Source organism: Emys orbicularis, chromosome 1, assembly GCF_028017835.1.
Source record: "Emys orbicularis isolate rEmyOrb1 chromosome 1, rEmyOrb1.hap1, whole genome shotgun sequence".
NCBI lineage: Eukaryota > Metazoa > Chordata > Testudines > Emydidae > Emys > Emys orbicularis.
In genome coordinates this window covers 129179421-129193878 of record NC_088683.1, presented here as the reverse complement: position 1 = coordinate 129193878, position 14458 = coordinate 129179421, and the positions used below count along the sequence as shown (strand labels likewise).

Genomic DNA, 14458 nt, shown 5'->3' with positions numbered 1-14458 from the left:
TCTATATATCTATAGATATATAGATAAAGGATAATACGATATAATTTAAAAAAAAAATCTTTCTCCTTTGCACCACATGGTTACCAGTTGAAATCCCACCCACCTTGGGACAGATTGAAGTTACTAGCGGTCTCTGTATGAGAAGTTGGTGGTGTCATTCCAGTTTCTGGGGCACCAGTGTCCACACATCACAAAGCAATCACAGCTAACACTCAGTTAGAACCCTTGTGGACAAACTGAGCAGAAGAGCCAAAAACTGAACTTTAGAACCAGAGATGGAACTTGAAGTACTCTCTTAACACTAGAGGGGGTTTCTCCCCATCAGGGTTCAGGCAGAGAGAGGGATAGTGGAATCGAAAGATCTATGGATTAGGAATGGAGTTTACAGTGTGAATTTATCGTGGGACAAGTCATTTCACCTCTGTGTCTAAGTTTCCCCATCTTTAAAATGGTAATAATACTTGTTCTCCTCACAGGAATGCTTATGAGGATTAACTAGTACAGTGCTTTGAAGATGTAAAATGCTACCTATATAAGTACTAAACTTTGGTGTGCTCATGCTGAACCTTTCCCGAAGATAAAGGATTTCATTTCCAGTGCCGTCAATCAAGAATACCTTTTTCAACAGTACTAAATTCAGCTATGAAAAACAGATGAGACAACAGTGTCATGAAAACATCAAGATACACAAGACTGATAATTTTTATTGAATACTCTCCCCTTAAGTTAAAATTCAAATTAGAAACGAGGCACAAATTAACAGTGAGGATGATTAACTACCGGAACAATCTACCCGGGGAAGTGGTAGATTCTCCATCTTTTGGAGTTTCAGATCAAGACTGGATGCCTTTCTAGAAGCTATTCTTTAGCCAAACAAGTAATGCTTTAATAAACCCAAGTTATTGGGCTCAATGCATACGTAACTGGGTGAAATGTGTTGTGAGGTAAGATTACATAATCAAATGGTTCCTTCTGCCTTAAAACTGTATAAATCTTTGGGGGTGAGGGAAATCTACGAATGTGGTGGCTCGGATATAATCAAACCCAAAGCATCCTGATTGCAAAAACAAAACCCCGACTGGTAAGATTTTGTAAATCATAAATCAAACCCACAGTGGTTTGCTCCTTCCTCCCACTCAAAGAAAGGTGGAGTGTGGATAGAATGGAACCCACATCTGAACCAACTTTGGGTTTACAAAATGAAAAATGTGTTATCTTGCAAACATGAACTCTAATCGCCTCTTAGATCCCTCTCTAATCTCAATTACACATTTTGTCTTGGCACCAAAACTTCCTCTGTCTGTTGCACTTGGGAAAGGGTATGTATGTGTATGTGGGAGAGAGGGCCTATGATTTTTAAAGGAGTCCAAAGGAGTTAGATGCTCACTTCCCACTGAAATATAATGACAGTTGGGTGCCAAACTCCCTTAGGCTCTTTTGAAAATGCCAGCCAGTGTAATCTAGGGGGTATGACTACACAAACTGCTGCATCAGTGTAGATACTCCACTTCCCGTCGACCTACCACTGTCTAGAGTGGGGGTTAGGTCAGTTTAACTGTGTCACGCAGGGGTCTGGATTTTGCACACCCTTAAGGGCAGATATCTGATCTTTTGAGTCATCATTTCATCTAGGTTTAAAAACAAGGCAGGCAAACATATATGCTGGAATTAGCTAGGCCGACTATTTAACAAGCTTGAGTTCCGACTGCTAACTGCTCCTTTAATACATCTAAATCATACTGTAACTAATCGTTTTACTCATTTGAAAGAAAATGTAACGTCAACTCCTGATTATGATTATTCATCATAAAATAAAGGACAGGCAAAAATTATAGAAGCACAAGTGATTTAGGAAGCTAAGTGTAGTGGGGCAGTTGCCCCATTTTGGCAGGCAAAGGGTTAATAGCAGCCCTTAGAGCGGCTGCGCAGAACCCAGCCAATCAGAGAAGGCTTAGAAGCAGCCAATCAGGGCCAGGCTGGGCCCTATATAAAGGCTGCAAAGCAGAGGAGACATCAGTCTCTTCCTGACAAGCAAGGGAGGAGGACTGGCTCCCGGGGATAGCACCTTAGATAGAGCAGTGCTGGGCAGGCTCAGGGGAGCAGAGGAAAGCCTCCAGCCTGACACGTGCCAGGATGTGACCCCTGAAAGAAAGGGCCGAGAAGATACAAGGGCCAAAGGGAAGCGGCCCAGGGAGTGCGAGCAGTAGAGGGGAGAGGAGGAGGCCAGGACATGGCTGCTGCCAGAGGGTCCCTTGGGCCGGGACCCAGAGTAGTGGGTGGGCCTGGTTCTCCTCCTCCCCCCCCCCCCCGACACTGCACCTGGCCGTGGAGGAGCATGGCCTGATACAGACGGTGGCTTGCCCCTGAGGCAGAGAGCTAGACTCTAGGGCTGCAGTGGGCCATGAGGGCAGGTGCAGACTGAGGACTGCGGATACCCCCGGAAGGGGGGAGACCCGAGTGGGGCACAGCCGGAGGGCTGTATCCAGAAGAGGACGCCGCAAGCCAGGGAGCAAAGTGGGTCCCAGACACACAGCAGAGCAGACAATGGGGAGACACCACCTGCAGAGGGCGCTCCACAGCTGGACACAGCTAATTCCCGGAGCAACCAGCAGGAGGCACCGCGGTGGTGAGTCTGCGCTGTGTTACACTAAGGCTATGTCTACACTACCGCGGTAAGTCGACCTACACTACACAGCTCCAGCTATGTGAATAATGAAGCTGGAGTCAACGTACCTTAGGTCGAGTTACCGTGAGGTCTACACCACAGGGAGTAGATGGAAGAAACTCTCCCATTGACTTACCTTACTCTTCTCGTCGGGAGTAGAGTATAGGGGTCGACTGGAGAGTGATCTACTGTCGATTTGGTGGGTCTTCACTAGACCCACTAAATCGACTGTCAGTGGATCGATCTCAGAGTGTCGATCCCAGCTGTAGTGTAGATGTAGCCTAAGTCTAATTGAAAGTCAACGGAACTTAGGATCGTTAGGCTCATATGTCCCATTTTCAAGAGTGACTAAGTTACTCAGATTCTTTTTGAAAATTTTACCTGGCAGCTAATCTCTAAGGATCTAAAACAATAAGAACAGTTAGAGAGAAGATGGGTTTGGAAATATGAGAGGCACAATTAAAAATCTGGGAATTGTATACTGAACTTTTATATAAGGCAAGTCACATTTGTTGTGGTGATGTTTGCATCTAGTTTTCCACAGTTTTGCTTAATTCAGTTCTGGCATTGAAATCATGTGTTATCTTGGCTTTGATCGTAGTCAAATTAGTCATTGCCAAGGGATAGCTTTTGTAGGGCCATTCAACACAGTTTTACAGTAGCTATGAAATTTCACCCTCTGCCCCTTGGACTTCTAAGTGATGTTTGTAAGGCACAGAGAACTGAAGAGATAAGTCTTTATTATTCTTAGTAAAATTTAAGTAAGCGCTATTCACAGATTTTCTGTAAATAAGGATCATCACATATATTTTCAAAAACCGGCTCAACAAAAGTGGCTGCACTAGATCAGATGAGATATAAAACTGAGATATGGGCCACTTTTGATCACCCCATGGTCATTTTTGCAAGAAGAGAGTAATCTGGTCAAATTTCAATTCTGGTAATTACGTTCTGCCTACATACCTACATATGTACATACCTACGTACGTGCAATTCCATTTGGAATAATCTCCCTGAAATTCTTAACTCCTGTTCTAAACTTCTCTGTTAAAACAACTACTATCCTTTTTCCAAAGGTGGCTGAAGTGATTGAACTGCAGGATTGGTCCCTAATTTGTATATTAGGCCTGACCCTGCACATACTTATTAAGCATGTGAGTAATTCCCAATAGAACTGCTCATGTGAGTAAAGTTACTGATGTGTTTAAGTGCTGGAAAGATCAGGCTTTTACAGATGTAAAGTACATAGGATCCTTGTGGAGGAAAGAAACTACAAACGCATGCAATTATTAAGGATATGATTTGGTCACACAAGGTCACAGATTCTGTGACTTTAACAAATGTCCATGAGTTCTTTGGGTTCAGCCCCAGGAAGTGGGGCTCAGGAAGGGAACACTACCTCCACCCCAAGGCACCTCAATAGGCCACCCAGCCTGTAGGTCAGTCAGTGTCAATTCCTCCATGCCCAGTGGAGTTTTTTGGTTGCTGTGACAATATCCTGATTTTGTACATTTTCACCTTACCTGTTCTGTGATTTTTTTTGCCTAATTTTACTGTGACCAAATCATATCCATAACAATGATTATAAATACAACTTATGTAACATAGCCACTACTGGAACATTTTATTCAGGACCATTGTTATTTAGTTTTCAGCTGAAAAATATAAGCATACAATCAGTTACATGCCATTATTTTAAAAGGTTAACTTGCAAAAACAATCCCGCTAACTAGTATTAATTAAATTCTAATTACATTCCTTCTGAACAATTACAGAAAATTGCTCTTTTCTAATTTGATTTGAATTTAATGGTCATGAAAATGTCATCTTCGAGAAAACATGAGTAAAAATACTCACTTCTATAGCACTTTATGGCTGAGATTTTCAAAGCCATCTGAATTAGTTGTAATGGGAATTAGGCATTGTGATAAAGTGACTCACCAGCTGGTGTTCTGCCTTGTGGCTGGGTGTGTTTCCTCTCCATAGTCCCACTACCCAGACATTCAGGTCCTCTTGTGGCCTCCATCTTGTGACTAGGCCCTCTGTCCAGGTCACATTTAGCCTTTTGGGTTAAACCAGAGTTCAGCTCAACAATACTTCCATGAACTGAGGTCAGGTCATCAGCCTGGATCCAGGCCTGGTAGTCCTTCCACCCTATGTGTCAGGGGTCTGAACCTAGTTTCCCTCAGTGAGGCTATAGGGGAACCCAGTCTCTCTCTCTCAGCCCTGGGTTGCGTTCCAGGGACCCTGTAGCAAGCAATTAAAGTCTGTATCATCAGACATCTTGATTTTTCCCTGGACTACTTCCTATATCAGCCTTATTTCTCCTCAGGGGCTTGCATTGTTGACAGGGGTCTGCCCTAGGTCAGGCCCCCTAGTCCCAGTTCCCAATGTGACAAAGGAAAGAAAACTAAACTAACAGAAATAAATACAGGCACCAGCCCTTCTGTCCCACAAGGCTCCTTTGCCATTTGTGCTCCCATTCCACACCACAAGAGACCCGAGGTAGCTTATCTGGTAGCTGAGGATACAAGTTCTGTCTCTTTCCCAGGGCTGGCCCTCTGAACTGGGCTTCTCCCTTTTTAAGGCTCTTCCTTCAAGTCTGACATGCTTCTCATGGTTTTCCCCACAATTTTGTCTGTTACAATGAAAAACTAAGTTTAGGTCCACCTAGCACATATTACAAGTACTACAGTCTCTGGTCTTGTTGCTCAGTGAATATCAACAATTCTCAGAACGCCTCTGAAGAAACAAAAATTGAAGAGAATAATTAAAGGCTAATTCTACCAAAGCCATCTAATAATGTAGGATTATCGTGGGTAATTCACATAGAAATTGTACACTATTTCCTTGAAAAATACCTATTCAAGTATCTGACTGGGGGTGGGGTATCTATTCTCTCCTTAGCTCAGAAACATAACTCCCATTACCATTCTTCACCTGAGTTACTCTGGCACACACAAGAACGTTGCTAACAATTTTTAGCCATCTTTGTTCAGGGCTGCTTTGCAGAAAATCTTTTAAGAATCTCAACACAAAACCTATTCCCCATACCTTTTCTCCAGGATAGAAGCTGTTTAGGGGAACCAAGTCATCTAATTTCTTGTTCCAAAAATACTTGAACAACTTCAACATTATATTTTACTAGGGTGGGACAGTCCCAAGGATTGCAACACGGCTCATCAGAGGCTAAATTTGGAAAGCTCTTTTCCTGTTGTTCTGTCTTAATATCTGAGTTTGGCTAATCAAGGTTAGAATAAGGTATCAAAGCAGACAAGGAACAGCAGGATGCATAAATTGAGTTATAAATGGTATGGTAAATTTTCCATTAATACTTCTAGAAGTCAGACTTGTGTTGTCTTATTGGAAGTAAAGTGTTTTAATTCCACAAGCTCTCTCTTAATACCTCTCTTTAAGACCAAATGTCAAATTCTGCCCTTAGGTACACTTGTGGAAAGCTAAAGACAAACAGATTACAAACTATTAACTAAAAAAAACGAGGAGTCCAGTGGCACGTTAAAGACTAACACCATCTGTTAGTCTTTAAGGTGCCACCAGGCTCCTTGTTGTTGTTGTTGTGGATACAGACTAAAATGGCTACCCCTCTGATACTATAAATGTTTAACTGAGGACTGAATTTGGGATTGATTTACTTTTTAGTCACTCATAGCCCATAAAATCAGGAGCAGTTCCACTGAAGTCAGTGGCATTAGACAAGTGTGAAACTAGCGTAAGTAGAAGAAGAATCCAGACTAGTATGTTTAAAATATTTTCCACCACTGAATGTTGCCAATAGCAACCCTCAACATTTTTTTCTGAATGTGTTTCCCCTGTATGCATAACATCAAAAGCCAAAGCACTATAAAAAGACTCCTTGTGTAAAATTACCCCATTCAGTAAATATTCAGAAGTGTAAACATGGCAACTATGTAACTGAAAAAAATATTTTCTTTAACGAATGAAATATTAACTCCAGGAGACCAATCCTATAAATGTTCTTCATACAGCGTGCCACTAGGATTATGCTTTGGATCACTTATTTGAACTACTTGTCCAAACTACTTGTAAGTAGTCTTCTAATAGTATAAAATACATGTTTTCCTGCAGCTATATGTAACTTCATTCCATTTGATCTTTTGTTCATATCTAATCTCCCACAAAGTTAGACTGTTTCCCTGGGTTTCCCTCCAGATCACCCTTGAGAAGTCTGAAATACTAACCTCTCATTTCTGGGATATTCAATACACGTATTTTTGTTTTGGAAACTTAAATGTTCCTTGCAGAAATTGAACATAAAATACCACAAGAGCTAGAACATACTACAGCAAACTAAACAATTGCTTTTCAGATGACAACCTAGCACCATATTGTAAGTTACTTTCATGCAATGCGCCTCAAGAACTGCATAAAAACCTAACAATTTAATTACAGAGCAACACATCACCAATGACAGCTGTTTATGACAATTCAAGTGGTGGTTTCCTAATATGAAGAAGGATCTTAATGTAGCTTTCTATAGTGTTCCTATAATAAATCTTCAAGAGACCTTGCCCTTCCAGAGCTCTTTACAATAAAATATTAGCAATGAAACAAAAACTAGGGTAAATATTCAAGACTCAGACACTATACAGGTAAGAACTTTATATAAATGTTTACTACTATACTAGAAAGTTTTGCTAATACAGAAGTATTGTTGCCTTTGGAGTTGCAATACTGAAACTCTGAAGGCAAGTTAGAAAACACTCAGTTGAGTTTAAAAAGAACTTAACTGAACATTAGAAATGAAATTGTAGGAGCTTCCACAGAGAATCAAGTGGCAGCCACTAAAAAACCTATTTAAAAGCTTTACATCATCAGAACAAGTTTTCATCAGCTGATTGTACCCTAAGGACATGACACTTACTAGCATCTTCTGAACACCTCTGCTTTTTCGAGACTAACCATTTCTTGGGAGATACTAAAAGTATCTGATATTGCAATTACATTGGACTCTGAAATGAAGGATGACTGGATTCTGAAAGACTCCATGGACCAGAAATGTTCACAAGGAAGGGAGGGAATTGAGGAATGGATTCACTTAATTTTCCCCTTTTGATAAATCATTGTCACTATGAGAAAGGGGCGACCCTTGTCAAGCAAGCTTATCTTTTAAAGTATTTTGTCTAAATAAGCTCCTTTATAGTACACAGATGTGAGATTCCGGCCACAAGGAACATACAATCTAGAAGACAGACTTTATCATTCAGCCAAATCACATATTAGCTGAATTAGCTGAACTGTGATATGTCTGTCCCAAAGTCCATTAAGTTATTCTGTTTTACCTTTGCTGAGGTCACCATTAAAGTTTTACATGACACAGCAAGTTTGAAGTTGGGAAGATATTTCTTTTCCGTATGTGACCACAGCATTGTAGGCATTGTGAAGAAGAAGGCAGGAGGACTTATTTCCATGTTTTCCAAGGTTTGGTGTTGGTGGCTGTGTCCTGATGAAACCTTAACGTTATGTTTTTGTTCGTGTTGATTTCCAAGTTTCTCTCTTTATATACAGAATTGGAGCACCTCAAGTCCCTCAAGATCTGGGAGGAGGAGGAGAACTGCACCCTTGAAGGCACTCTGAGCTGTCTCAATCCTTCTAAAGGGCATGAAATGCAACATGCCTCATAACAACAATGACGTATTAGAAAGTTACTGAAACTAATTAAGACAAGAGCAATGTACCATATTTTAATAGTGATGACAACCTGTCCACAGGAGGTGACCTCCATGAAAGGAGGTATGCAGAACTCCTTCCCTTCCCAAAGCATGCCAAAGCATTTCCTGGAAAATGGATATAGCCAGGAGATGCTGCAACAGTAGCATACGAGCCTGCACTCTCCCCTCTCTCAGGGTCCTTTTCTGCCCATGTGAGGCACATCTCTTCACCTTCAAACCTGCCAGTATGTGACACCAGCACTTGCAATGCAAGAAAGATGGCCAAAATGTGATCAGAAAATCAGCCACCACATTTTTTGTGTGGATTAAACAAAACATTTATCCTTGTTAAAGTCCTAATTTGCAAACATTCCAGCTGCTGTCGTTCCCCGTGATAGCCAGCACATCTTGTGAGCTTAAATGAGGTTTGTCATTCTGCAAGATGAAGTAGGGGGTCTAGCTGAAAGGGACCAGTTTTGGGGGAAGGTTTGGGTCTCCCATGAGAGAGCCTAAACCCTCCACCCCCTCCCAGCCCTCCTTGGGCCAGCAATGAATGACAATATTTGCTTAATGAAAATACTGAATAGTACTATACAATGACATGAAACATGGAGTAGAGTGTATGCTTATAAAATCTCTGGATGACACCAAGCTGGGAGGGGTTGCAAGCACTTTGGCAGACAGAATTAGAATTTAAAATGATCTTGACAAATTAGAGAATTGGTGTCTTTATTGAATTTCATCTTGTTAACTTCACAAGTGCAAGGTCTTTCACTTAGGAAGGAAAAATCAAATGCAAAACTACAAAATGGAGAATAACTGGCTAGCTGGTAATACTGCTGAAAAAGATCTGGGGGTTATAGTGGATTACAAACTCAGTATTAGTCAACAGTGTGATATAGTTGTGAAAAAAGCTAATAGTCTAGGGCATATTAACAGGAGTTTTGTATAGAAGACGTGGGAGGTAGTTATCTCATTCTGCTTGGCACTGGTAAGACCTCAGCTGCGTCCAAGTGTGGGTGCTTAAGGAAAGAGGGAGAGAGTCCAGTGGAGAGCAACAAAAATGATAAAATGTTTAGAAAACTGACTTATGAGGGAAGGTTAAATAACTGGGCATGTTTAGTCTTGAGAAAAGATGATGGGGGAGGGCTTAACAGTCTTCAAACGTGTTAAGGGCTGTTATAAAGAGGACCGATCAATTGTTCTCCATGTCTACTGAAAGTAGAACAAGAAGTAATGGGCTTAATCTGCAGCAAGGGAATTTTAGGTTAGCTATTAGGAAAAACGTTCTAACTAGAAGGGTAGTTAAGCTCTGGAATAGGCTTCCAAGGGAGGTTATGGAATCGCCATCACTGGAGGTTTTTAAAAACAGGTTTTTACAAACACCTTCTCAAGGATGGTCTAGGTTTAATTGACCCAGCCTCATCACAGGGGGCTGGATTTGATGACCTCTGGAGGTCCTTTACAGTCCTACATTTCTAGGATTCTATTCCAAAATGTCTTTTCAGTCCTATACTGAAACAGTTGAGTAAACCCACATTTATAGTGTAGTGCTTTGTCTCATTAAAGCAGCTGACCACCTGGAGGTTTGAGTCTGCTTCTGCTGTTAACCTAATGGCCTTAGTCATTGACCGCACAGGCTTTTAAACCTAGAGGTGGTGGGTTCATTCTCCCACGGATGACCTGACTGGGGACCATCATTAGACATTATCTAGCCACTAGACAGCCACTGCCCCCCTCCCCCAAAATCCCAGTTAATTTGGGTTACACACGCTATCTGGGGAAGGCTCTCTCCACATTTGCAGAAATCCACAAGTGTTCAAATCCCCATACATATTTGCAGGGATTGGACCTAAATGTATCTAATGCTTGAGCTCAAGAAACAGGTCAGAGGTATGAGCAGACTCCCAAACCACTATCCATGGTCTACAGTTACATGAGGATGGAGAGCCAAATTATATTAGCAAAAGTGACAGTGGCATCTTCTGAAGTCCTGTAGTGTGGTAGTAAGCTGTACGTCCGATACTTTGTGTCATTCTAAACCCTCTGTGTATAGTGTGTATCTTCAGCAACATTGTGCCAACAAAAGGAGCATAGGAGTTAAGTCATCAGTAACAATGGTTACTTTGACCAGCAACATCGTATCATTTTTAACATTCAAACACTAACTTTTTTAAACCTTCAATTGCTATTTATACAAACATTACCACTTTTAAGAAACATTGTTACAAATAAATTGAATTCTCCTCCCCCCCCCCATTTAATTTCATACATCACATTGCTCTAGTATGTTTAAAAAAGGGGATTCAAAGCAAACGTCAGGCAGGAGCAAAGATTTGGGCGAGTGGTACTTTTTCAAACCATCAGAACTAACTTATATTTTTCCTCACCAAAAACTGCCATGGAACGTGCAAGCAGCTCATTAAATGGATCCTCAAACTCCAAACACAGACTTTTAGAGACCCCCCTTTTCATCCCAGTTAAAATAGAAATCCTGACACAATCTTAACTATTACAGTGCTACCACACCCACAATAAAACACCAGGCTTTAAACAAACACACAATTACCTCAAATTTGTATAAAATATATTTTAATCTTGCCTCGCCGTTTATCATCATAAATATTTACAAAAGACATTGTACAATGTAGAATAGTGTGAAATCTGCAGGTTTGACAAATGGTTTTGCAAATAGAAAGGGTTCAAGAAAGCAGCTAACAGACACATATACTGTACAGGTTGCTGATTACAAAGGGCTTAGCAAACTAGCGGAATAAAACTAGTTCCGGAAAATCTTTTTTACCTTAGAGGCAAATCTATTGTAGGAGTAATCTGGGAGGAATCCCAAAACAGCGGTTTGATTATGCATGGTAATATTGTCTCTTGTAAGAATCAATACTCTCATTCTTGCATGGAAGTATCTGGACTCTTCTTTGAACCATCTGGTTTTAAACTGTTTATTTCTCTGGGTTACCTATAGAACTTGTTTTAATTAGAATTTATTTTTACTTTAAATGTTCAATTAGCAAATGCAGAATAAGGAAAACAGCCATTGTGTTTCATAGCTTTCCCTACAATTAAAGTAATAATTAGAATCCATCTTTCAGAAACAATTATAAAAATAGAATCCGATCACAATTCTGAGAAAGAGTCCTGATTTTCTGTATTGCTCCATATCAAGGGCCAAATTCAGCTCTAGCAGTAAAATTATATCAGATATTATTGTACCCAGGGTTAGAAATGTATACATTTCAGACATCTCAGTAATTTTCTCTAATGTCTATAAGGTATACAGCTGTTCCAGTTAAGTATAGGAGTTAATACATCACAGAAGATTATAGTATCCCACCTTTCAGAGTCAAATTATTGTCAAATAGAGGAAGTTTGACATCTAGTGGCTATTTAGGGTAATTACTTATTATTTCTTTTTCTTGAAATATCCTAGGAAATTTTCTATACACCATTCTACACTCTTATCTAGATGCATCTGACATCTGCTGAGTGTCAACCATGACCTTTAATGTTAGGCACATGCCTACATCAACTGCAATCTCTTCCATTAAACTAACGGTATTCATAATTTTACATTTAGAAGACATACTACTTACAAACTGAACCTATGTTTTCAAATTGTAAAAAATATTCTAAAACAAAAGATCTACACATCTCAAAACATTTTCAATGCTTTTCTTTCATTTCACGAATTTTGGGGGGGGGGGGAGCATATATGGCATAATCCTTTGACTGACTCACTCATTTATCTGCACATACAATGTACGAGCTAAGACATCCATATCTGGATACTAACACCATATTGTTTTAATGCAACATATTAACGGTGCTGCACTCAAGGGTGATCTGTCATAACTGGATCACATGTTTTGCAAGAAGATTATAAAATTAGAAATAAGAATGCAAAATACAGCAATTATATATTAAAGGATTGTAGTAGCACAAAAGTATTTGCAGCTAGTATTAAGTAATAGAAAACTTTTGATTTCTCCAAAATACAAGTACTATAAAAGGTATTCTATAATTAAGTGCCCTTTTCACAAAATGTAATATACCCCTATATTGCCACTTGCAAACCGCCTATAGCCAATACATACACACACATTTCTCCCACTACTCTGTGCAGTTACATAGCTCAAATGTAGTTCCAGCAGTCTCAATTAATAGATAGAGATAAAGGCCAGGATTCTTTCAAAAGTGGCTAGTGATTTTGGATGCCTCAATGTTTAGGTCCCCAACCTGAGACACCTAATATTGTTGGGCAAAGCTTGGAAAACTGTATTTACATAAGACATTAAGCAGGAAAAGGCCATTAAGGTCCAACATACTTTACCACTTCTGACTAGTCTCAATCCCACTTTATTACTTTTTAAAATCTCCAGCTCCTCAATTCTCACTTTTCTCCAGACGTAAGATTATATTGACTAATTTTATATCTGCTCTCTTTAAATAGCTATGCTCTAGAACAGTGGTTTTCAACCTGTGGTCCATGGACCCCTGGAGGTCCGTAGACTATGTCTAAGATTTCCAAAGGGATCCATCCCTCCGTTCAAAATTTTTTAGGGAACTGCAAATGAGAAGAGGTTGAAATCCACTGCTCTAACACATTTCCAAGGCAATACTATCCCCCAAACTATAGTGACCAAGTTGTTTTATTACAGTTACAGTATTACTACTATGGTTTTGTGTTCTGTCCCTCTACTAATATATTTAAATAATACTTTGTATTAAACTATTTTGTCTCTCTCCTTCCCCACCAGTCACATTTGTGCTGTGGGACAATGTTTAACATTGTTTGTCCAGAACTCTCAAATCCTTTTCCTGGTCAGCATACTGGATAATTTAACACAAATCCTATAACTTGGTTTCTTGCTCCCAGACTATTGTTTTTTCTTTTGTTTTTACTTGACTACAAAAATTGTACACAATACTTCTAAAAAGGGCAAAGAATTGTAAACGGCAGTGTCCCCTTTTGTACTATAGTACTTTATCTTACGATTTTGCAGTGTGGAAACCATATTTTCAAAGCAAGCTTAGAGGTACAAAAACATTTCTCAAACTGCGCAAGTAGAGAAAGTCCTACAGAAGTGACATGGAGAAATACTTTTCCACCTAATTCTTAAAAGAAAATTACAAATAAAAGCTTTTTTTGTTTTGTTTTTTAAAGTATTAAAACATTTAGATGAACACGGTTATTCCTATACATTGTACGATATCTTTGGGTTAAAGCTTTTTAGCAAAAATATAACCATGTGTTGTAAGCACTCTAGTCAGATATGGATCAATACAATTTTGAGGTTCTCTGTCATGAAAAAATATCACATTTTTTCTATATGTGCAGAACAAGCCATTTCTTTGTGAACAAGGCATAAAAGTCTTAGCAAATATACAGATAGTAAATATGAATTAAAATAAAGCCTTAAAAATGACCAATACAGTACTTGAGGATGTGCGGTTGTTGTGCATTACAGAATTTTACATTCTTCTCATATATAAAAGAACCACTAGGGAGTCCATGGTATATCACGGAGTTCTGTTGGATCCCCAAGGCCTCCTTCAGCTTCCAAGTAATTCATGAGAGACGCCATGGCGGTATCATCATTTTCACACATTGCATCAAAATCCAACTGGCAACTGTCACCTAGGAAATAATTAAACAACACTATTTATGCAGCAAAAAACTTACAGAACAAGGTCACTTTCCAAACAAACTTACTTTTAAAACAGCAGCTGTCCTTCAAGACAAAGGGCACTTTACATTCTTACATGTGTTCAAAGATGGGTAAATTGAAGCAAGTTTTGGATTCAGGAGAGACGCTTTGTCAAAAGAATAGGAAACTTGATTCTGGGACTAAATTTATGCCACTCCAGAGGCACATCTTAAACTTCATGCTAATAAAATGACAAATTTCAATCCATGCCAGTTAACTGGCAAACTTCATGCCACACCATTTAGGCAGAAAACTTTATTCCAGTTCATGCCACTTAAGTAGGAAGCTCACCTGTCACAGCACACAAAAGAAGAGCTTATCAATCTTTTTCCTCTTGGTTACAAAAATGGCCTTATTTTTAAATAATCAAAATTTTAAAA

The 14458-nt window shown here is 39.5% G+C and overlaps 1 protein-coding gene across 1 annotated transcript in view; it reads right to left on the bottom strand.

Moving 5' to 3' along the window:
• Positions 1 to 13871: 13871 nt before the first annotated feature.
• The window catches only part of BMAL2 (basic helix-loop-helix ARNT like 2), a 43825-nt gene continuing 43238 nt past the window's right edge, over positions 13872 to 14458 (bottom strand). Inside the window, exon 15 of the mRNA XM_065410228.1 lies at positions 13872 to 14008. Coding sequence (XP_065266300.1) covers positions 13872 to 14008 — 137 coding nt within the window. The remainder of the gene's footprint in view (positions 14009 to 14458) is intronic.